The 26088-nt window shown below is 37.6% G+C and overlaps 1 protein-coding gene across 3 annotated transcripts in view; it reads left to right on the forward strand.

The window, feature by feature from the left end:
• ARSG (arylsulfatase G) overlaps positions 1-26088 on the forward strand; it is a 95198-nt gene that overhangs the window by 44418 nt on the left and 24692 nt on the right. For all 3 annotated transcript variants that reach the window (XM_060688801.2, XM_087887009.1, XM_087887010.1), the window contains 3 exons: positions 5926-6122; positions 10528-10608; positions 17919-18027. In XM_060688801.2, the coding sequence (XP_060544784.2) occupies positions 5926-6122; positions 10528-10608; positions 17919-18027 (387 nt within the window). The remainder of the gene's footprint in view (positions 1-5925; positions 6123-10527; positions 10609-17918; positions 18028-26088) is intronic.

A 26088-nucleotide genomic window follows, 5' to 3' on the forward strand; every position in this document is an offset into this window, starting at 1 on the left:
CTGAGAGAGAAATATAACCTGAAATGAGGGAGTTTTGTACATCTTGTCAATCCATTCTTTGTTTTGATTGATTGAATATGTGCCATCAAGTCATTTTTGACTCTGAGTAGTAACTACATAGATTTCCTCCATGGTGATGTGTCCATAACCTGGGTCTTCTAATGGTGCACCCATCAGCACTGAAACTTGCTATTGGTCATCATTTTCTTCTCTTTCCTTCCACCTTTTCTAGCACTGGACCGTTTTTCAGAGAGGTTTTCCCATTCTTTGTTTTTCCTGAGTTTATCGATTAATCAATTAATGGAATTGCACAAGAAGTGAGCAAACGTCTAGCAGTTCTGAGTTTTAGTGGGCATTAAGGATCCAGAGAGATGTGAGCAAAGGGGAGTTTGACACAGTGTGTGAGAAAAGTAGCTCACAAAATTGCACCTGGACAACAATCAAGAATCTTTCTCAATTAACCCTGAGGAAAAAAAACTGGTGCACTTAGATTTAATTCAGGATTAGTAATTCAGAAATTGCTAAGTTTCAAGAACAGTAATTCTTTTAGCCGGAGAGTCACACTGGTAGCGTTGTCTGTGGGAGGAATAAAAACAGACAAAATGGTGGAATTGGTATTGTATTGGCCTTGCTCTCTGTGTAAAAGGAACTTCCTGCCATCTTGCCTTTTTTGATCTTTGGCCCCTCTTTCACAGATGCCACTGCACACCCGAAGAGAAAAAAATAAAATAACAACTGTGACATTTAAGATCAAACTGTAAACTTACCTATCATCTTATAAGTAAACAGTACAGGTAGTTCTCGACTTACAACAGTTCATTTAGTGACCGTTCAAAGACACAACGGCCTTGAAAAGGTGACTTACGACCATTTTTCACTTATGAGCATTACAGCAACCCCAGGGTCATGTGATCAAAATTCAGCTGCTTGACAACTGACTCAGTTGAAGTTTTGCAAACTTCTGACAAGCAAAGTCAGTGGGAAAATCAGATTCAGTTAATCTCTATATCACTAATTTAACAACTGCAGTGATTCATTTTAACAACTACCAAGAAAGATTGTAATATGGGGCAAAATTCTCTTAACTTTCTCAATTAGCAACAAAAAAATTGGGCTCAATTGTGGTCATAAGTCAAGAAGTGAGCAAGTTGCACTTCCAAAACAAGCAAGCCTTGTAATAAAATAGTTTATTTCTCTAAATCCTTTGTCAGCTCATGTATTCTGATGAGTAACTCTAAATTGCTAGTGTCTGTGGAAAATGTCTCAGTCTTGAGGTTAATTTTTGATTGGAGCTGCCCAGAGTTGGTTGAAAGATCAGTGGTTATATAAATGGAAGGAAGGAAGGAAGGAAGGAAGGAAGGAAGGAAGGAAGGAAGGAAGGAAGGGGAAAGAAAGAAAGAAAGAAAGAAAGAAAGAAAGAAGGAAAGAGCCACTGCTCTTAATTGAAGCGGGCAGTGACTGTAATCTGTGCTCAAAGTAAATAGATTGCATTAATAAACCCTCTTAATTAGGGTTGCCAGGTCTGCTTCCAAAAAAAAGCGGACAAGCGGGGGGAGAGTTAAGTAGTAAAAAAATTTAAAAAAATTTTACAATTAAATTATATATTTTCTTACAAACATTTTAACACGTATTAAAATAATCACTTCAAAACTTTACTTAAAATTCAAAACATCAAATATATTATAATAATATGTAAAATATTAAATTATATTTTACTTTGCTGTCGTGTGTATTTTTTATTTGACTGCGCAGTTTTGATCAATTCTTTGTGTTTAAGGAATAATTCTTTAATTTCAGTACAACGTTGAGAAATATTAAAAAATATACAAAGTTCACTTCGAACTGATGGTACAAGCAGTCAGTTACGTTTGTCAGTCCACAAATTTCCCATGACGCTGAAAATTCGTTCAATGTTTGCATTTGATACCAGAATTGATGCACAATACTGGAACAGTTTCAGTAAACTCGGAGCTGGCTCTTTCTTGAAAAAATACATCCACTTATCACGGGATGAATCGCCCTGCAGATGAACATAAACTTCTTCTAAGGCAGAAATTTCATCGAAGAGAGTGTTGGGTGGAAGTTCTTCTCGCCATGATGATAATAACCAGATGTTTGTCATTTCTTCTAAAGTTGGAGGATTATTGCGATCAATTAGATTGAAACAATTTAGCGTCTCATATACCGAATCGGTGAAATTATACCACTTTTCTAGGTACGCAATGGCTCTTTGATACACGTTGATGGCTTCTTTCTTGAACTTTTGCACGGCATTCTCAGGCAAATGTTTTTTACGTAAGGCAAATAAAACTTTCATTCCAAAAAACTGCTCATCGTATTTTTTTTGCAAAGAATCACGCAGCTTACACATGATAATGTGAAGATCACATGCAAGAATTTTCTTGCTTTCCAGCTTCAGTAGGGTGTCTTGCATTATTGACATGAAGAAGTGCGTGAAATATAAATACAATTCTGAAATTGTTGGTTCATCGTCCTTTGCGAGTTCATTTTCCTGATCCGAAATAAGGTTCCAGATAACCTTATGGCACTCATCAGATCCAAGAGAAATAAAATACGATTTTAGAGGTATCCAGTTTAAAAGAAGTCTTTTGACCGCTTTAAACAAACTTAACCAACGTGTTGGAACATGGCGCAAAACTTCATGGAATTCTGACTCACAAAACTTACGTACCATTTCATCATAAAGCTTTTGAATAAAAAAAATGTCCACTATTTTGTGAAAAAAAATAGTGAACATAATGTGAAAAAAGTGGACTGTCCGCTCAAATAGTGGACACCAGGCAACCCTGTTGTTTCTGATGAAAAATAAGGTATGTAGATGTGGGTGCTCTAAACTCATCAGTGTCTCAAGAACTGCAGCGTTCTTAATGTAGCTGAGTTTTCGAATTGGTGCAGATATTTAAAGAATATTATAAACTCTGCTTGAAATAGAATTTTATTCCGTAATTATTCCCTCAAAAGATTTCTCAGCTTTGTTCCCAGCCCACTTATGCTTCCCACACTTCATATCCTTTCCCAAATTTAACCATGCTAAGACTTCCTTTTCTTCTGCTTCTAAGAAGAAAAGGAAGGAAAGAAGGATTTATACTTTTGAAGCTCTTAAATATAACAATCCCTGTCTGTCTTACAGAATGATGTCAACTGGGGAGCAATTGATAATGTTAACATTTCAGTGCAAGTTAATTAATATTTCCTGACCTGGCAATTAAATATAAACCTTTACAAGGTAAACATTTTTTCTAATACATTTCAGTAACCCAAAACTTTGTAAGTGAGCATTAAGAATGGACCACATGGTTCAACTATTTCTCCTAGTAGCAAAACCCAGGAATGATAAATATAGAGGAACATTCAAAACTCAGTGATTCAACTTCTTATTCAATTTTTGACCACAAAGTTACAACATTATGAGACCTTGGGGGATTTCTGCAAGATGGAGTAATAGTACTACAACTGTATGATAGACATCTTGCAGGGAAGAATAAAATTTCTTGTAAATTCCTGCTTCTTCGGTCTACTCTGCCTGGGAGCTGCTAACATTAGGCACCATTTTGCTGATGCAACCGCTAGATAAGGCCCATTGACCTATTTTAAAATATGTATGTATGCATTTATAAAAATTAGACAGTTTAAATAATCAAAGCCTGCAAGATACCTGTTCTATGAGCTCTCGTGTAATTTCAGCCATTTTTATTCTAAATTTATATGCATTGTTTTACAACTGCAGCGTTGTGCAAAACTGCCTTGATGCCCACTGCCAGAAAAACTTCCTGATATATATGTTTTATGTAGAAAGGACATAGTACCGCCTAGATCAGGGATGTCAAACTTGCGGCGTTATGTCATCACATGACATATCATGACTTTTTTTCTCCGCTAAACTGGGGGTGGACGTGGCCAGTGTGTGACGCATTCAGCCTGCGGGCTGCCAGTTTGACTCCCCTGGTCTAGATGAAAGCGGATAAAAAACAGAGCAAGAGCCTGTGACTAGTGTTTACTGGTTTTTAAAAATGTGTTTGCTTTAATTGTATACTGTAGAAAGGTTGCCATTAGGAAGTCTTCCAAACTTTTTCCTAGAGTTCAACTCTGGTGATATAGAAATCAGTGAGGTGAATTCCAGAAGTTATATGTGATGTGGGATTATAGAAATGCCGGTATTTATTTATAAAATGTATAGGCTGCCCATCTTATTTCAAGGTAACTTAAGGTATGGTTCAAGAATAAAAAAAGGAGGAAGGGAATGGAAGGAATAGGATGGTAACTACTTGATAGAAAGAGGAGGAATTCATAAGTGTATTTTCTATTTTATTTTATAAGCTTTCCTTTCATTCTTTATACTTTTATTCTATTTAAAATTCTAATAAAAAATAAAAAGAAATGAAAGTGTGGGTCAAAGCTCTCTGGATCAAAGTATGGATCAATCTTTTTAGTTAACAAGATTGGGGAAGAAAAGTGACATTGTACAACTCTTGCTTCAGCCCCTGCAAAAGAGACCAAACAGGAATGGTGCTGAGAAAACAGTTCCTATGTGTTGTTTTAGGGAAATGAAAAGTTCAAGAGATGACAAATTTCGGTGCAAGAAGGGGAAATTATTCCTGTCAGCTTTTTTTAAAAAAAATAATAAGTTACTCAATAGTTTGCAATTTACATTGCAAAGTGGTTCTTAAAGCTATGAGATGACAACAGAGGACAGAAAGTGCAAACAAAAGAATCCCAGAAAATGTTAAAATGAAATCTGTTTTTCCACTCATCCCAGGAAAAAGTAGCATCAGTTCCAGCCTTTGGTTTCCCAGTATTCGTTAGGTCATGTATGGTCATAAACATCCTTTGATCCAACTTTTATAGCCAAGAGATTTTTGTAACAGCCAATTAGGAAGTTATCAAGTATGGAAGCAAAAGGAAAATTATTAAATACGGAGAGAATAAAGGCATTAACTGCATTTAATTCTAATTAAAAAGAACATTAATCCAATTTTGTTTTTGCCTATTTCTGCTCCATTGCAAGCCATGGTTCCCCATCACATAAAAGGAAAATGTAGCTTTGATTCCCAAAATTTTGCATGTATCTGCTTTAATGTATCTTCTAATTAAATGTGAATTAACAATAATTTCTTCCTGTGAGGAAAATGTGAGAATTTCTTTCTCTCCAGTTTACAGTTAGACTTTTATAAATCTATAATATATTTATTTGTATTATTGTAACAGTTGCTCGGAGTCACTTGGTCACCTTCTTATTAATAAATGCATGCTAGGGAAGCTGATATGAACAGGTTTAGGAAATGAGATAAATGAAAGTTGGGGTAGGAAAGGAGATTTGCCAAAGAAAAGAAAATACAAAAGTAGAGGCAGTTTTCGACTTACGACCACAATTGAGTTCAAAATTTATGTTGCTAAGCAAGACAGGTTGTCAAGTGAATTGCACCTGATTTTGCGACCTTTCTTTGCCGCATTTGTTAACCAAATCACCAAAGTTGTTAAATGAATCGTGCAGTTGTTAGACAAACCTGGTTTCCCCCATTGCCTTTGCTGTCTGGAAGCCAGCTGGGAAGATTATAAAATGGTGATCAGATAGGACGCTGCAACTGTCAATAAATACAGGCCGGTTGGCAAATGCCTGCATATTGGTCACATGACCATGAGGATGTTACAATGCTCTTAAGTGTGGAAACCGGTTATAAGTCACTTTTTTTCAATGTCTTTGTAACTTTGAACAATCACGAAAAGAATGGTTGTAAATCAAAGTCTACCTGTTCAACTGTTGGAATTTTAGTCAGTTGCTGTGTGAGACTGGTTTACCACTAATAATGGTAGGTGTAATAGGTGTAGGTGTAATAATTCTGAGCAAAGATGTTGGTCCTCCACATAATTAACTGTTGCAAACCTTTATTTTGTTTCATTTTCCAGCCAGAAGGGCCTCCCTTTCTTCCTATATCTTGCTCTGGCTCATATGCATGTGCCTTTGGTTTTGTCTGAGGCACCTTGGAATCCATCTTGCCAAGATCCCTATGGAACATACTTGAAGGAAATGGATGCTTTGGTGGGACAGATAAAGGATGCAGTTGACATCACAGCAAAGGAAGATACATTCCTCTGGTTTACAGGTGAAGTTAAAAAAAAAAAGAATCCCTCACTGCAGTACAGGTGGCCCAGAGATGTCATTTTAGTCGGGACATTTGAAAGTCTATCCAGAGAACTTGCTGGATACAATAGCATGAATCGTCCTGATAAATTATATAATGAAGTTATATAATGAAGTATTTTAAATGTCTCATGTGTGGTAGCTAGGGATAAGATCCAGTGCAGGAAACTAAAACATCCCTGATGGATAGCTCTTAATTCACTGCTCGAATATACCAGGCCCACATGCAGTAAAAGTATAAATAGATGTATCACGACCCCTCTTATTTATTTTAGGTGCTGCTTTTGTTCTGCAGTTAGCTTCATTTTCTTCCATTGTCTCTCCCCCCCCCCATTGTTTCTTTCTTTGCTCAGACTGTTTAGAAGTTAATGAAGGTTAGATTCCATAGGCAGAACTCAGTCTTGTATTGCAATGCAGATAATCCATGTTTCCAGACTTTGACTTCATTAAGATGAAGAATCTTTTATTCTTTGTTACTCCATTGTTGGGCTTGTGCTAGCAACACACACTAAAATGCTTGTACTTGGTCACCCTGATTAAAAATAAACTTCAGCCATTTACAGGGAGTCCTCAATTTACAACCACAACTGAGCCAAAAATTTCTGGTGGCAAGCAAGACAGTTGCTAAGGGAGCCCTGCCCCATTTTAGGACCTTTCTTGCCACAGTTGTCAAGTGAGTCATTGCAGTTGTTAAGTTACTAACCTGGTTGTTAAGTGAATCTGGCTTCCCCACTGACCTTGCTTGTCAGAAGATCACAAAAGGAGACTGCAACCATCATAAATACAAACCAGTTGCCAAGCATCCAAGTTTTGATTAGGTGACCATCGGGATGTTGCAATGGCTGTAAGCGTGAAAAATAGTCATAAGTCACTTTTTCAGCGCAGTTATAAGTTCAAAGGATCACTCAATGAATCAATGAATGAATTATAAATCAAGGAAGGACCACCTGTATTTGGGAAGGGAGTGTTTTATTCTGTTGCCTACAGATTCCAGGAGAAGTGAGTAAGTTACCTACCTATCCTGGAACAGCATAACTACCAGCCCAAATAGAATAGAATAGAGCTGGAAGGGACCTTGGAGGTCTTCTAGTCCAGCCTCCTGCTCAAACAGGAGAACTTATACCGTCTCAGAAAAGTAACTGTCCAGTCTCTTCTTAAAAACCTCCAGTGATGGAGCGCCCACGATTTCTGAAGGCAAGCTGTTCCACTGCTTAATTGTCCTTACTGTTACAAAGTTTCTCCTTAATTCCAGGTTGCTTCTCTGGTTGATAAGTTTCCAACCATTTTTTCTTGTCCTGCCCTCTGGTGCTTTGGAGAATAATTTGACCCCTTCTTCTTTGTGGCAGCCCCTCAAATACTGAAATACTGCTATCATGTCACCCCTAATTCTTCTTTTCTTTAGACTAGCCACTAGAATGGAACTCTTTCATCTGGGGCTATAGCCTCATCCAGATACCCTGGAACTTCTGCTAAAATGGGCAGCAAACAAATTTAATAAACTCAGATAAAGGTTCTGAGAAGATAGAGCTCTCCAAAAGTATCTGACAGGCCGATGATTTATGACAGATACCTGCTTCTTGCAAACAACCACCAATTCTTAAAATTGATCCCATAGAGACTTATTTTTGTTATACACTCAATAGGTTCTAAGAGCTTTAGAGACAAAAAGATGGAGTTTGATTCAGGAAGGCCTCCTTTTGAAGGATCAGCTGGTAGCTCCTTACCTCCAAATGAATCTCTGATAATAAAAATGTCGTGCCCTTAGGAATTCCTGGAACAAATTAAAAAGTTGCTGCGGTAGAGTGGAGTATATTTTTAACAATCTTATCCATTGCTAGATTTAGTCATAAACGAGCATGGTTTTTCTCAGGAATGGTTTTTAAGTCAATGGGAAAGCCAGCTGAATAACAACACTTGTTATTAATGTTCAGATTAATGTACTGGAACTGTAAAATTGATGTTCAGATTAATTTGCTGCTCTGGTATTTTGGTGCTTCAAGATGTATTGTAATAATTTGTACACCTGTGAAATCTGTGTCTGACTTTTTCCTGGGTCTTCTACTTAAGGAACTGGGCAGTGCCTCCTCCTTTTAACTTCAATAATCCTCCAATGTCACATGGTCTTGGATGACCCATCATGTCTTGAATTCTATTGAGTAAACTTATTTTCTCCACACAGCTGGGCTCCTATCTGAAAAGAGAAATCAGCACACAAGTTCCGCTTTTATGAAAGTGCTTTTCTTTGTTTTTTTTATAAAAAGCCAGAGTAAGGGCTTCAGATTCAGTGTAAATTTGTGTAACTGATTATGGGCATAGCATACAGTTCTATTCTCCTTTGAATCTTTGAGTATCTTTGCTCCTTCTGAACCTATAACACTTACGTAGCTGTAGCTGAGTTTTAGCCATGAAGCAGATGAGGTGATACAACTGGCTGATTCTAGATACTTCTCAATAAAACCTGTGCAGTGTAGATTAACTTTGGCAGAGATTCTTTCTTGTCACCAAATTTAATGTGGGCAATGAACAGACTGCCCAATTTACTTATAATTTTAAAGGGGTTTTGAACGTATCAGTAGCCCGTTTTGAAGTTTGTTCGCTACAGGCACTGTTTCTTTGAACTAATTCTTCAATTCTGGCCAAAAACACAAACCTTTGACTAATAATTAAGCACTTCATTACATAAGAACAAAATAGCCAGTTCCGAAGTCTGCCATTAATGAGTTGTTTTCTCCCAAGTGAGGGAAGTAAAATGTGGTTCATTAAACTCCAATGCAAACTCTTTCTTATTATTGTTTTGTCTCCTTATCTTTAAGAATTATTCAAGTGGCAAATAACTTTCCTTCTCACTCAGAATAAAAGTCTCTCTGCAAGTTTGTTTTAAGAAAAAAACAATGCTAATCTTTTAGAGTTTGTAATTGTCCTGCTTCATAGCCCTGTTCAGATTCCTCTTGAAGGCAAGGGACCCATTTGCTATTCAGTGTGGTTTGGCAGCCAGGTTTTCTTTAAAAATATATATATACAAATTTTATGAAAGAAATTTTTGTTAAAAAAATTCACTGTTATGCATCATCCAGATACACTCTTGTGAGATGGTCAGCCATATAAATGTGACAAATATTTCCTGACAAAATAAAATATATTAGAAAAGAAAGAATGAAAATAAGAATAATGAGTAAGTGGAATAGATGTAAATGTAAATAGAAGAGGAAAAGAAATAAATGTTCAGATCTTGACAAATTACAATATTTGTCAGCTATAACTGCTGAGTAAAATAATTAACACAAGAAGGGGTGCCCAACTGCACACCGTATAAGAATTTCCATATTAGCCCTATGTTATTCTGCAGGAGAATATGCCAGCTCCGATTTGGTGTAGATCAAAAACGTGCAAAACAGGAAAAGATGGGAAATTGGTTGAACTAGTCATCATCTGGAACAAACCCACCCTTGCTGGGGAGGCTGTGAACTCCTGAGTCATTCCAGTTCCTACCCCAGCTCAGGATTTGAAGACTATTCTCTCAGTCTCAATAGTCCCTTGTAAAGCATCCTTATAGGTTAAAATTTCAAGAAGGATTGAGATAGCCTTTGCTATTTATTTTTCCTCCAGCCAATAAATTTGTTAGGCCAAGTTGACCAAGTTTTGCACAATCGCCATGCTTGTTTGTTGACATCTGTTCAATGAAAGATACCCATTTTGTTTCTGTCTTACTTTTATTTTAGAATTGTACCTAACATGACACTTTTTATTTTGGTAGATCAGGGATTCTAACAAAAAAGTGACAATTTCTTTTGTTTTCTCTGAAAATGTTTTTGAGAATGAATTAAACTCCTGCATTAAGGAATAGGTGAATCCCTGCAGGGATGGAATTCTGAAGTTCTTCCATATCTTTTATAATCTTGTACCTTCCTTTCCAGCTTCATATAACCCATTTGATAGTATAAGACAGGGGTCGGCAACCCTAAACACTCAAAGAGCCACAAAGGTCCTAATGCAAGCCTCCCATTCAATTCTGGAGCCAACCGGAAGTCCGGTTCCCCTACCATAGAGTCTCCTCCTAGCATGGCATCCTTTTTCCTCTACCTGTCCTAAACTGAAAGCCCTATCAATTGTGGAACCGATCGGTGACAAGGAGCCACAGCAGAGGGATGAAAGAGCCACATGCGGCTCCAGAGCCACGGGTTGCTGACCCCTGGAATAAGAAAAAGGCACTTGATAAAGCATGGTTAATCATGTGTAATTGTTAATATAAATAATATTCAGTTGAAAGAAATGGGAACTATACTCTTTGGCTCTTGAACCGTCCTTGTTTCCAATGAAAGACACCTTCCTGTTCTGTTTATCAACAGGGTCTCCTCTTATCTTTCTAGGAGACAATGGTCCTTGGTCCGAGAAGTGTGACTATGCAGGAAGTGTTGGTCCATATACAGGGATGTGGCAACGAAAAAAAGGTAGCATCGCTTTTTAAAAGTTCTCTTCAGCTTTTCTGATTAGAAAATTTGGGTTGCATGTTCTTTTTTTATTACATTTTCCTTCTCAATCTAGTAGCTTTCTTCTTTTGAAACAAGCTTTGTTGGGCACATCGCTGCATGAAATTAGAGGGCTATCCTATAGTCAGTTTTGCCTCCAGCAGTCATTTATGAAATGCTGTCAGAGTGTCTGTGTGATGTTCACTCTTTCAAACATGATAAAGAAATATTATGTTTATTATTATTAAACATTTAAATGTTATGTAACATCAAAAACAAACTATTTTATGATTTGTTTTATTAACCATTTTTGGTTTAGTTAGTTTAGTTAGTTAGTTTATTTGATTTGTATACCGCCCTACTCCCGAAGGACTCAGGGCGGTGAACAGCCAAGCAATAAAATACATAAATACAAAAATTTAAAAAACCAGTTAAAATCAAATTAAATCATTTTGGCCAGGACAAATTAAAACACCCCAATAATTTAAGAACAGATTAAAATTTACATATTAAAAGAGGGAGGAGATTAGGCCAAGCCTGCTTGATGGAATAAAAGAGTCTTCACAGCACGGCGGAAGGTGCGCAGATCCGGGATCCTCCGTATCTCTGGGGGGAGCTCATTCCAGACGGTAGGTGCCCCCACAGAGAAGGCTCTCCCCCTAGGGGTCGCCAGCCGACATTGTTTGGCTGACGGCACCCGGAGGAGTCCCTCTCTATGAGAGCGTACTGGCCGGTGGGAGGCTATTGGTGGTAGTAGGCGGTCCTGTAGATAACCAGGTCCTAAGCCATGGAGCGCTTTAAAGGTGGTAACCAAACGTTGATTTTTATTATTTATTCATGCTATTGAGATTGTATTTGACCCTTAGATTATTTCGTCAGCGGCATCAAGTTTGAAATGAGGATCCCTTTTATTTTCATGGTTCCACGCACACTTATTTTTCATGGTTTAAAAATGCTGTTGTAATGGAACTTTGCACACTCCTACCATATCAGAACAGGGACTAACGTCCTCTCAGCTCAGACAGCAAAGGATGAGGGATAGTTATTTCTGCTTATGCAGACAGGAAGGTGCAGCGTAAATGCAGATATTTCCTGGTTTTGTATCTGATACCCTTCTTGGTGTGTATGTCTGTGAGTGAGTACACATGAACTGATGCTCTTAAAGTCATACTTCCCCAGTTACTCTTTGGGAATAGCAGTAGCTAGCTTTTCCACATCTGTTTCCTGTCCATTTCCAAATATAGAAGTGGAAAAAGGACTGTGGCAGAACTCCCACAGAGGAAGTCTGAGAGTTTCTTTTCGTTGTTTAAAAACTGTTCTGTAAGCTTTAAAAAATCATATCTCGACACATGATACCATTTCATTCACGCATATGAATGTCTCAGATTGGCAGCCCTTGCTTTTCCAAAATAAAATCTATGTCATAGAAATAATTAATTCATGGAGCTTATTGCAAGGCGGCTACTCCATTAGAAGTCTTTAAAAATCAGTTGGGAAAATTCATAGAGAAATTCCCACAACATCAAGGTAGTGCCTCACTGTGGGTTTTATTATTATTAGGATGATGATTATGATGATTATTGATGTTTGTAACAGACCAGTGTGTGAGAGAATGATTAATGCCAGTGGTGAATAAAACTGAAATAGTGGTCGGCTAAGGAGGCACTCTTTGGAAACGAGTGACATCTGAAATTGTTCCAGGAACATCTCCTTTGCTGCTAATTTTCCATTTTTGGTTTTTCAGTTTCTCTCTTGTTTCTCTCATTTCAGGAACATTTTGTTTCTGTCATCTCTCAGATTTTCCCTGGAATCTTTTTGTAATTTGATGCAGTAGAGAACTTGAATAGCCTCTGTTAAAATAAATGCCAGAATATGAATTCTTTCTGTTCCACAAAGATTTGAATAGAAAATCTATTCGAGCTGATATATATTTGATATTCTTTGTGCTTTGGGACAGTGCATGAAGGAAAGAAAGGTCAATTTTTCAATTGGCCGCCATTTATTTGAACTCAAGGCATTTGGAGGGGGGAAGGAACTAAATTGAGTTTGTTTCCTTCAGCCCACTTTTCAGTGGAGAACCTTTAGATTTGATAAGCAAAACTAGAAGTATGTCACGCGTGTACCTGTTGTTATACTGAGTCAGTGCTTCCAGTTGTGAGCTCCATAAAACCTGGGTTTTGTCAAGAGAGAAATCAAACAATTTTGCGATGGGCATCTGAAAGAAACCAAGCTGGGTGAGCTAAATCTTTTTACTCCAGGGAAAACAACATTTGTAATGAAGGGATATTCCATCGGGACTCAAACATTTGAAATTGCACAGAGAGCCCCAAGGGCACAATTTTCCATGTAAGCTAAGGGCACAACAAGTAATCATTTTACAATAAAGTTTCCTTCAAGTTGACCTCAGTTACTGGCACGGTTTTGGATATTTTCATGTATTTATAGTATCATGGCAACACAGAACACTTTTTTTTTTTTTTTTTTTACTGTCTCCCGCCTGGGATATCTTGACGGCTTACAGGATGACTTACCCATCTTAACTTCTGATGCTGCAACATCCAGAGGCCCTTTTACAGCAGCAAAGTACAGGCATTCTCGGCTTACAACAGTTTGTTTAGTCACTGTTTGAAGTTACAATAGCACTGAAAAAAGTGACTTATGACCGTTTTTGACACTTATGACTGTGGCAGCATCCCTATGATCATGTGATAACAATTCAGATACTTCACAACTGATTCATATTTATGACGGTTGCAGTGTTCCGGGGTCACTTATCATTTTTGGCAACTATCTGACAAGTAAAGTTAATGGGAAGCCAGATTCAATGGTATTACTAACTTAACTGCAATGATTTACTTAATAACTATAGCAATAAAGGCCATAAAACAGAGCAAAACTCACTTAGCAACTGTCTCGCTTAGCAACTGAAATTTTAGGCTCAATCGCAGTCATAAATTGGGGACTGCCTATACTGTACAAATTGAACTGGTCTAGTAGCAAAGACATATTTTATGGTTTTGTGCCAGGAATAACCCATGAGATGATGATGATGATGATGATGATGATGATGATACAGACATTGCTGTCATTGGAAAGAACCATGTCTCATTTCTTGATATAGCCATCCCAAGAGACAGTAATGTTGACATGAACAGAATTGGAAAAGATGACAAAATAACCAGATTTGAAATAAAAAATCACAAATTTTGGAAAAAGTGGTATGAGGCAGTAGATGCAATACCATGAGTATTTAGGAAAAAAAATGGATTGTCTAAATTTGGAATAATTTACAACCACCCAATTACTAATAACAGCATCATTGATTATCTCATTCATTATTAGGTACAGGTAATCCTTGACTTACCATAATTGAACCCAACATTTCTGTTGCTAAGTGAGACAGTTGTTAAGTGAGTTCTGTCCCATTTTACAACCTTTCTTGTGGAATCACTGCAGTTCTTAAGTTAGCAACACGCTTGTTAAATGAATCTGGCTTCCCCATTGACTTTGCTTGTCAGAAGGTTGTAAAACATGACCTTGGGAAACTGCCACAGTCATAAATATGAGTCAATTGCCAAGTGTCTGAATTGTGATCATGTGATCATGGGGAAGCTGCAATGGTTATAAGTGTAAAAAACAGTCACAAGTCTCTTTTTCAGTGCTTTTGTAATTTTGACTAAACAACTAAACAAATGATTGTAAATTGAGAACTACCTGTATTACATTTACAGCTGCAAGCCCTTCAGTAGGATTCAAATCATGAAGAAGAAAATCAACCAACATCAGCTATGAAATATAATAAATAGAAATAGCAAAACTCATTCAAAAAAGTTTGAGTTGTGGTGACTTGATTTGAATAATACTTGGGTACTTCTTATTAGCTTTATTGGCAATAGTCTGAAGTGGTTTGGCACTATCTTTTTCTAAACCTAACCTTCACCCTTGGATTTTCTGGTGGTTTTCCATCCAAATATTAAACAAATTCAACCCTGCTTAATAGCTCAACTCAGATCAGCTAGATACCTCCATCTTAACTGGGGAATAACAGTCTTGGTAGGAATAACAACAAAAACAACATTCCTGTAATTGTTATGCTTTGCCCTTCCAGAAGCCAGGTTAATCCTCTCAGTTTCTGGTATACACTTCTATTTCAGTTTTTGAATTTTGCTTATCATTCCCATCTCCCCACTCCCTAAATACATAGGCTTCCACGTGGAGGACAAAGCCTGTAGGAGATTTTTGCATAAGGACAGGACTTTAGTCATAATACATGCCACCACTTGCAAGTTCTATACTCTTTCCCCCACCCTCAGGGACTTGTTGCTATCTACACTTGCATCAAAAAAACAACAGGCCACTTAGTTCAGGTAAGTGAGGGCAGATAGGTTGGGTCACACATAACTTTTCCCCCGGTATATGTTCATTATTTGTTCCTTTATGCTTAATATCTGCAGGAGAACTGGCTTTATTGCTGCCCGCAACTATTCTATAAGCATAGTCATTAGAGCAAGATCTGTTTGAGAATAATTGATTTTTTTAAAATCTAGATTTACGGGGGAATAGAAGGGGAACATCAAATTTGCAGATGACATTAAGCCAACATCCCAGAAGACAAGCTCAGGATCCAAAAAGATATTGTCAAACTTAAACAATGTGCCCTATCCAACAACATGAAATTGAAGGTGGAAAAAAGCAAGGTTTTATGCTTAGGCAGGAAAAACCAAAGGTACAAGTACAGATTAGATGAAACCTGGCTCAAAAACAGTAACTGTGAGAGAGACTTGGAGTCCTAGTTGGACAATCACTTAAATAAGTGCCTTGGTAGTACAGTGGTCTAAAGCACCCTGTTATTAACACAGCTGCCTGCAATTACTGCAGGTTCAAATCTTACCAAGCTCAAGGTTGACTCAGCCTTCCATCCTTTCTAAGGCAGGTGAAATGAGGACCCAGATTGTGGGGGCAATAAGCTGACTTTGTATAAATATACAAAAGTATGAAGGCTATTGCTTAACGCATTGTAAGCCGCCCTGAGTCTCCGGAGAAGGGCGGCATATAAATCAAATTTAAAAAAAAAATATGAGCCAGCACTGTTGCAACAGTCAAAAAAGTTAATATAATCCTTGGTTGTATAAACAGAGGCACAGAATCAAAATCACGTAAAGTGTTAGCACCACTTTATAAAGCCTTACTAAGGCCACACCTGGAACACCGCATCCAGTTTTAATCACCACATTGCTAAAAAGATGTTGAGACTTTGGAAAAAGTACAAAGAAAAGCAACTAAAATGATTAAAAGCCTGGAGACTAAAACATATGAAGAACGATTGTAGGATTTGGCTAGTCTTGAGAAAAGTACTAGGGATGACATCATAGCAATATTTCAGCATTCGAGGGGCTGCCACGAAGAAGAGGGGGTCAGCTTATTTTCCAAAGCACCAGAAGGCAAGACAAAAAAACAGTGGATGGAAACTAATCAAGGAGAGAAGCAATATTCTCTCCTTGATTGATACAATATTCTCTGGAATTAAGGAGAAACTTCCTAACAGTGAAGACAATTAACCAGTGGAACAGCTTGCCTTCAGATGTTGTGGGTGCTTCACCACTGGAGGTTTTTAAGAAGAGATTGGACAGCCACCTAACTGAAATGGTATAGGGTCTCCTGCTTGCACAGGGGGTTGGGCTAGAAAACCTCTTCCAGCTCTATTCTCAAGTGCTAAAAGAAGGGTGTGGCTTAAGTTGTCTGTCATTTATCTGAATGCCAGAAGTAAGGTTGTGGTTGCCAAATTTTCAATTGTTTGCTAGGGTTTGACTTTCAATCTGCTTCATGCTGTGAAAAGCTATTACAGTTTTTTGTATATCAGGATGCTTTGGAAGATGTAAATCCTGGCCAAATTGTTTTCTGCTCTGTTGGACAACCATAGTGAAGTGAATGCTTTGGTGGGGGGTGGAATGAAGTTTGCCAGTTTTGGAGGTGAGCCAAAGACCTTTCAGAGAAAACCAGATTAGTCTGACCTGCTTCCTATATTTCTGTGTGAAGAGGCAAAGGGGAAATTGCCTATAGTGCCGGCAGGAGGGATAATTTTTTAAACAAAGCAGCTGTGCCAGGTTTATCATTATATAAATGTTTTTGCAGTCTGATGAAACAGTTTGTACAATAAACATTTTCAAATCGTATTACATAAATGGAGTGTAGACATACACCGCTTCATCCCCATCTTGACATCTGGACCTGGAAGCAAAGCTGAATAGTCTTGAAATTTGTGGAAAGTGGATTTTTTTTTTCCATTCATATAGTTTTGCTGATACAGTTCTTCAAATTCAAATCTTAAACACTGAAAACATTTAAGTTTTGATATCCTCTAAAGTTGTTTTTGTTACTTGGGAGGGAATTCTCATGGTTTGGCCTTGTTCTTTGAAAAGGGAGCTACCCTTCCTTAGCTTGATCACTGATTTGTCTAATCCTCCCTAATCTAGCAGCATCTTTCATGATATACACCTTCAAGTCTAGCTGTCTCCACGGCAAATTCCCAGGTCTAACATTGTTCTGGAGCTACCCAGTTTTAGGTACTGTAAATGTAAATAAATCCACTGACTGGAAAAACTGGGCTTTTATGGGTGTCATTCACCAAGTTGTTCTCTGCAGCATCTTGGGTCTATTAGGCTTTCTCAAGGGCTCCTAAAAGAAGGTCATTTAAATGGGGCAGAAATTGATTTAGCCAAGTGTAAAACTTGCATCCAAAGGTAGCTTGATACATATTATGTCATGCTGTCCCTTTGAAACTACTTAGAGTCTTCAGAAGCTGCCATATAGCAATAGCCCTTAGATTTATATACCACTTCCTAGTGCTTTACAGCCCTCTCTAAGCGGTTTACAGAGTCAGCCTATTGCCCCCAACAATCTGGGTCCTCATTTTACTGACCTCGGAAGGATGGAAGGATGAGTCAACCTTGAGCTGGCGAGGAAATCCAGAAATATCTCAGACACTGAGTTGACCTTGGGGTCTTGGCTCTTCAGAAGAAAATGAGGCAATACTGAGACATTACACAAACATTTATTCTGTATATGCAACTATTTTCCTTTTTTGGGGGGGGGGGTGTATCATTACATGTTTTAATAGATCCCTTGTGTTTTCCTTCCTATGACATTTTGTCTTCTTGGCTGAAAAGGGATTACTTTCTTTTACACCCTTACTTCATAATTCTTTTTTGATTGATTGATTGAATATAAAAGTATTGGCCAACAAGCATCTGAAAATGTGGGTTGGTTTTTTTTTTCCTTTTTAAATTTTACAGGTGGTAGCTCAGCAAAGCAGACAACCTGGGAAGGAGGACACCGTGTTCCCACAGTTGCTTATTGGCCAGGGAAGATCCCAGCAAATGTGACGAGCCCTTTGATGTTAAGGTAGGAAAGGAAAATGCTTTCTGTTATGGATTGTTCATGTAAGATTCCTTTATGGCCCATCTAGAACAGTGTGTAGATGACTGACTCCCAAACCATAGCAAGCTGAGCTGCTAGAACAGCTGAGAACACACATTCCTGAACATGGAAGAATTTGTCATCTCTGAAATGATAAAAATGGTCAGAAATAAAAGGTACTAACCAGTAAATGACCTTTGTATAGTTCCACAGTGTTTTGCAACCTATTGCTTTCCTTAACCCCTCCTTCAGGCCAATAGAGAGAATTTGTAAACAAGGCTCTAGAACAGGGGTCATCAACCTTTCAGACCTCAGGGACCATTAAATTCATAATTTAAAATCCCGCAGACCTCTAATATGATCTGCCTAATGACCGCCTGGGTGCGCATGTGACTGGGTAGGCATGGCCAACTCGATGTCACTCATGTTGAGGGGCACCTCGCTGGCCTCTACTTGCCCCTCCCCTCCCAATCACTCCTTGCCTGCCCGCCTGGGCTCCTTAGGGCCCCAACAGGGAGCAATTGTTGGAGCTAAGCAGCCACCATGAGAAAGAGTTGGCGAAACAGCTGGCTCAGTTCAAATTGGATCTGACCGAGAAAGATTGTGTTTTCAATCTTCAACTTTTCTTTGGTTTATAGACTTACAGAGAGTGTGAATGTGAAGATTGGTTTCCAAGTTACTTTTTTCATCACTGTTGTAATCATAAACAGTGGTTAAATGAGGACTACCTGAATTGCCATATGCCTAAAAAGTTGGGTAGATTTCAGGTAAATATCTGTGGGGTGGTCCTGTCATAGTTCCACAGTCAAGAACATTAGGGAGTGAGATTTCATCTACTTTGAACTTCACAATATTTTGGCATTGTCTGAGTAGACCTTAACATATATTAAATGTAGCTAAGTGCCTGTTTTTTGCCATGATCCTAACGATCCATTGTCCTCTTATTCCTGCTTTGGGCAGGGTATTTGCCTTTCACAGCTTTAAATTTGTCTTTAATTTAAATAATGTATTATGTCACTAATAATTTGGCTTTATTTGCAACTTCAAATGAGTTCCACAGGTGTTATTCCTTTATTACTGGCATTATAAAAGTAATTTTCACCCATGGAAGTCTCACAACAGTTCTAATTAACGCTAATAAATGCTACAATACTTCGTGCATTTAGTTATTTATTTAAAGTATTTGTACAGTACTTACTACCTCAGCAATTCATGGCTGTTACCATAAACCACTCACAGAAGTTCGTGGTAATATTATTTCCAGATGCATTTTACGTACTATCCATCGGATCTGATTCATGAGACCTGGGAACACATCTCCATGTCACTTTCTGTCTGCTTGCTTTGATCCTGCAGTGAAATGTTCTTTACGTTCCATTGTAATGTTAGGTTCTTAATTGATCAGTCAGTCAATCAATCAGTTATGCCAAATCAGGGCTGCTGCATTATGACCATTTTATTAAATCCCTCAACTCCTATATTTTTGGAATACGATATTTCTTGGATAACTGTTGATAAATTTTGCTGAAAGGATAACGTATCTAAAGAGTCAAAGATCCTTTCCTCACTTCCTAGTTATAGAGCGCTTCCCTCATCCTGGAATCAGCAGAAAACTATTCTTGTGTAATAATTGTTGTCCACTTTTTCGATCCATTTCCTTCCTCTTTTCCCAGTCACTGCCACCTACCTAACTTCCTTCCAACCTAACAGAAATAAAGCACTTCCAGCCTGTATGTGAATAGCAACAGGATTAGAAGGAAACCAGTACTTGAACTCCAGGGAAATATTTTAAAATGTATTGTGAGTCAGGATGTATTTTTATCCTGGATAAATTTGAATTCTATGTCTTTTTAATAATTGAGAAAATAGTGTTCTCACAGTTTAGGAAAACTGAAGTCCGGACAATATGCAAGTCTGAGAATGTATCTCAGATCTGTTTGCTAGCTAGTGAAGGCTAAGGAAAGGGGAACAGCATCCTATGATAAATAGATTTTTAAAAAAGAACCAGGAAGAACCTCTGCATAACAGTTTAAACCCCCTCTCAAAGTAGCTTCCAAAATAAAACAAGAAGGTTAATATTTTAAAATAATCTTTTAAAAATTGAAAGCAGCAGGAAACAATTAAAAGTTTCAGGTTGGGAAAGGAAGAGACAGCAGCAAGGCAAGGAAATTATCGTAACTCAGCTGCATTGGGGGAAAAGCAAGCCCAGGTGTCCTTGCTGGCAAGACTCCAGCATCTTATGGAAAATTTACTACATATCTATTAGAAAAAACTTATTAATTGTGCAAATTTAACGAGGCTGATTGTTCCTTTGGAATCAGTAAGATTTTTTAAAAGTGTTCCATGCAAAGAAGGAAGAGATTTTTGTAACTCCTTATCCATTGAAGGAATTCTTGTGACATAACACTCTATATCTAACAATCTAATTAATTGATTGTGAAAGTATAACGGATAGCCATAAGGAAGAAAACTTACTGACAATGAATACTTGGATGTCAAATGATTTCCCTGGCTAGTTTTAAGGGATTAAGGCTTACTACAAACATTGAAAAAAGAATGTTTGTGAGATGGGGTTCTTTTTTCAGGAAAATAACAGGGAGGATGCATGCCCTTTCAACGTATGGGACACAGCGAAGGCTGTGTTTCGTGGTTTGGTGATTAACTATATGGCAGGGAAACGAAAGAAGGAAAGGGCTGAGCGTAATAAATTATTGGATGACCTGGTAAGAAGTGAGGCTATGTTACAGCGGGACCCAAGCAATATAGGATTTAAAATGAATTTGAAAGTAGCACGACACCAAATTAATTTATTAGATCAACAGGATTTGGAGAAAAAAATAAGATGGATGAAGCAAAGATACTTCGAAAGGGCAAATAAACAAGGGAGGTGGCTCACTTACCGTCTAAATAAAGAAAAGGAAAAGAACAGAATTCATAATTTGAGAGATGGGAAAGGCAATTGGATTACAGGGGAAGAAGGGAAGAAAGTAATTGCACAGGAATTTTATACTAATTTATATTGTAAGGAAGATAAGTCTGAGCAGGAAATAAAGAAATACTTAGAGGAATCAGACATACCCAAAATACCAGACTTATCTAGGGAAGTATTGGATGAAGAAATTACGGAGGGGGAAATTGAAAGGGTCATGGGAAAACAAAAGACAGGGGAAACTCCCGGTACAGATGGCCTACCGATTGAATATTACAAAGCACTTTGGGAAACATTAGGTACGCATATGACTGACCTATTTAATGGGGTAATTCGGGAGGGACAGACCCCGAAATCATGGACAGAAGCACTAATAACTCTTTTGCCAAAGGACAATAGTGACCTATCTCAGATTCAGAATTATAGGCCCATTTCACTTCTTAACGCGGATTATAAATTATTTGCAGCGGTTTTAGCAGAGAGACTCAAAGGGTTTCTTAACCAATTTATACATGAAGACCAAAATGGTTTCTTACCAGGCAGACAGATTAGAGATAACGTAAGAATAGTCATGAATGTTTTGGAATATTACGAAACCCATACTGATAAACAATTGGCCCTGGTATTCATGGATGCACATAAGGCCTTTGATCGTGTGAATTGGAGTTTTTTAATAGGTTTACTGCAACATATGCAATTTGGAGAAAGATTTATTCGGGCAATCCGTGCAATTTATTCAAAGCAGACTGCTAAAATTTCAATTAATGGTGATGTATCCAATCAAATTGATATTGAGAAAGGAACTAGACAAGGGTGTCCGCTTTCCCCGTTGCTATTTATTCTGTCATTAGAACCCTTATTGAGGGAAATTAGACGTAATATGGGGATAAAAGGTCTTTATATCCAAAATCAACAATATAAGGTGCAGGCTTACGCTGATGATTTAGTATTTATATTAGAAGATCCGTTGATATCGGGACCGTGTCTGACCCAGGAAATAGAAAAATATGGTAAGGTGGCGGGATTAAAAGTCAATAGGGAAAAAACTAAAATTATTGCCAAAAATTTAACAGTAAAGCAAGGGAAAGAATTAGAAGTGAATTTGGGGTTCCAAATTGTAAACAAACTAAAATACCTAGGCATTATTATATCAGCCAAATGCTCCACGATCAAAGAGGACAACTATTTGAACCTTCTCAAGAGAACAGGTCAGGATCTAGAGAAATGGAAGAGTATGCAGATATCCCTACTAGGTAGAATAGCAATTATAAAAACTTATATACTTCCGAAATGGATATACCTATTCTACACAGCACCAGTTAGACTGGATAACAATTTTTTTAAAAAATTAAATTCTTATGTCCTTAAATTCATTTGTCAAAATAAAAAACCCAGAATTAAACTTAAAATGCTTCAAGAACTTAAAGAAAGAGGAGGATTTGGTGTTCCAAAATGGGAATACTACTATCAGGCCGCAAATTTAGTCTGGATTAGGGATTGGATATTGCTGAGAAGAAGGAGGTTGTTGATTTTGGAAGGTGAGGGGTTACATCAAGGATGGCATTATTTTCTTTGGCAAAATAAAATCCCAAAGCACAGGTGTCTTGCAGGACATTATGTGAGGAATATTCTAATTGAGTCGTGGAGGAAAATTAAGGGTAAATTTTACTCTTCAGTCCCCTCCTGGCTGGTCCCACTCGAAGCTATAACGTATAGGCCTCTATATAACAAAGAAAATCACCTCTCTTACCGGGAACTTTTGGACCCCCATGGCAGTCTGAAAACAAGAAATGAGTTGGAGTTGCAGGGAAGACAACTGGATTGGTGGGCTTATGCCCAAATTTGCTCGAAATTTAAAAAAGATAGGGAACAAGTTGGTATTAATTTGAATCAGCATGATCTGGACAATATCATTCTAGGAAAAGAGGATAAAATGTTATCAAGGATATATAAACTTCTAATAGACTATTGGATAGGGGATGAAATAGTTAAAGACTCTATGATTGCCTGGGGGAGAAATATTGGTTATCCAATTGATTTGACCAAATGGGAAGAAATCTGGCTCAAACATATGAAACTCCTGTGGGCAACATCATATAAAGAAAATGTGTACAAGATGCTGTATAGATGGCACCTTCCACCTGCCCGTCTTTCTAAAATGTATTCAAATCTCTCACCAAACTGTTGGAAGTGCGGGGAGATCGGCACCTATTTCCACATGTGGTGGACCTGTCCCAGGACGAGGGAATTCTGGAAAACCATACAGGCATGGATTATGGAAATCACAGGTTATAACTTAATTCTGAAACCAGAGTACTATCTACTGAACATTAGGCCAGATAATATAGGCACAAATATATGGTGTCTGTGTGTATTTATCACCACCTCAGCAAGAATATGTTTCGCCCAACATTGGAAGGGGAAAGACCTGCCGGCTGAGGATTTGATTCTGGAGAAAATTTTGGATTATGCGGAAGCCGACAGACTGACTAAAGCATTGCGAGATCAAAAGGACTCCGTATATTTCCAATGTTGGGACAAATGGTATGTTTGGTTGAACAACAGACACCCAAAAAGTCAAGTATAACCAGGACTATGTTTAATATTTGTTAAATTTGACTGAAGCCTACATACCGTAGAAAGCGTAAATATCATGTAAAGTTTCTGTCGCGATCATTTGTTTGACTATTTTTTGTTTGTTTGATGTACTGTTTTAAATAAATAAATTAAAAAAAAAAAAAAAGGCTTACTACAAACATTGAATAAACCACAGATAATGACTGGCATACATCTTTTCTTCTGAAGCTAACTTTAGTTCAGATACAGGATGTTTTGGAATATATAGGAAGGATTAAGTACAGCAGTGATGAAATTGTAAAACTCAATCTAGTTTTACTCCTTTGTACCTGTGACTTATGTTTCCCAATAAAAGCTCAAACTTTTTGCAGTCCAAATGGTGAACAGTTCAGAACTAAAACCTCTTAGAAAGTTTTGAAGACCTATTATAAAGTATATTAGAACTTGCAAACTTTTTTTTCTAAATTACGAAACTAGTAGTTGAAACTCATGCTCCTTTTTCTTTTATTAAGAACCAAACTAGAAAATGCAGTTTACGTATGCCCATTTTTACATAAACAGCCTGCATTTATACGAGTAAGCATCTTCAGAACTTATAGGTTGTGATAGAAAAGCTTAACACACGATTTTTCTTCTGGCATGCATAGTTCCCAATTCAAATTCACTTCTCACAAGCTGCTGTTAATTCCAGATTCTCCTTTTTGGATCCTCTTGCTTGCAGGACATTTTCATTGGGTGATACCCCATCTTTGGAACATTCTTTTGTCATAATTTATATGTCCATTCAGAACCAAAAAAAAAACATTTAAGAATTTTTTTTTAATATGGTCACCCATTAAACACATTGATTCAAGTCAATATATGTATATTAAAAAATAACTTGAAAGAGCACAGTAGTCTAGGAACAACTCAACAATATAGTACCAGGAACATCAAGCATTTTCAGCATTTTTTTACTACCGGTTCTCCGGAACTGGTAGTTAAAAATGCTTTAAAAAGGTAAAAAAAAAAAAAAAAGCTCCGACAATTGCGTGTTGCTCAACTGATCGTCGGAACTTTTTTTTAACTTTATAAGCATTTTTTTACTAAAGGTTCGGGTGAATAGGTAGTAAAAAGGTTGACTCAGCCTTCCATCCTTTCTAAGGTAGGTGAAATGAGGACCCAGTTTGTGGGGGCAATAAGCTGACTTTGTATAAATATACAAAAGTATGAAGGCTATTGCTTAACGCATTGTAAGCCGCCCTGAGTCTCCGGAGAAGGGCGGCATATAAATCAAATTTAAAAAAAAAAATGCTTTAAAAAAGTAAAAAAAAAAAAAAAAAGCTCGGACAAATGTGCAGCACAGCTGTGATCGTCCAAGCCTTTTTTTTACTTTTTAAAAGTATTTTTTACTACCTATTCGCCAGAACCAGTAGTAAAAAATGCTTTAAAAAACTTTTTAAAAAGGTTCCCAAGATCGCACGCCACAGCTGATTCTCCACCCCTCCCCCCGTTGTTCTACTTACCTTCCCAAGCCTCATTTTGGTGTGTATTGCGCATGCACGCGCAGCGCATTTAGTGTGAATTGCACATGTGCGCACATGCACGGCCAGCGAACCAGTAGCAAACCGGTTCAGATTTCACCACTGCTTTTGATGAATGCCAGTAGCAAGGCCTTGATGATTTCCTGCTTGTTAAAAAATAGGCCAGTAAAGTAGGTCATCTAATGAATAGAAGAAATTGCACTGTCGTTGATTGGTTGGTCCCTTGACTTAAGTCTGCAGACTGAGAAACTTCTCTCTTTATGGATGTGACTTTGTGTGCTTATGTAAGGTATTTATGGAAGAAACAGTGTTATCATATTTATGTAAAAAAAAAAAAAGAAATAAAAGAAAAATACTTTTTTTCATCATGTATTTATAGAATAAATGTTCAGGTAACTGGAATCTTCTAGTTTGTTTACTGGGGTCCCTATTTAGCACAACAGGTTGCGTGAGTAAAACCATGATTATTAAGACCTCATCCATGCCTCACTAATAGTTTCCAGAGGATGTATTTTTTTAGGAGAGATAAGGAGAGTGGACACGCACACAAAAAAACACACACACTGGTCCCCCAAAGAAATGTGTGCTGTGCCAATTTGGCACATATCATTCAAAGGAGACAATCAAAATGACAAAAGGAAACAAAAAGACAATACACTTCCTCATCAACAATCAACACCCAGATAAGCAGAGATTAACACCAAGATTAATGCTAGACCAACAATCAAGACGTAAACAATACTCCAATCAACAACTATTCCAATTCCAAACAAATAAGCTAACAGTAAACAACAGCCTAATCAAGAAACCAGCAAGATCACTCTTACCAACACCTGACAGGGCTAGCCACTTGTATATAAACAGAGAACAAATCCCACTCCTTTCCGGCACTGGTCTACAAATATTCTATCTCTGCCAATTTATCATCTCAGGTTTGGGATTTCATTTGTCTGTCTAGAATCATTAAGATGGAGCAGGCATTACGGGAAGAACACTTTAGGCCAAATAGGGCGGCAG

The sequence above is a fragment of the Pantherophis guttatus genome, chromosome 2, assembly GCF_059756535.1.
Source record: "Pantherophis guttatus breed Tessera chromosome 2, ASM5975653v1, whole genome shotgun sequence".
In the NCBI taxonomy this organism is placed as follows: domain Eukaryota; kingdom Metazoa; phylum Chordata; class Lepidosauria; order Squamata; family Colubridae; genus Pantherophis; species Pantherophis guttatus.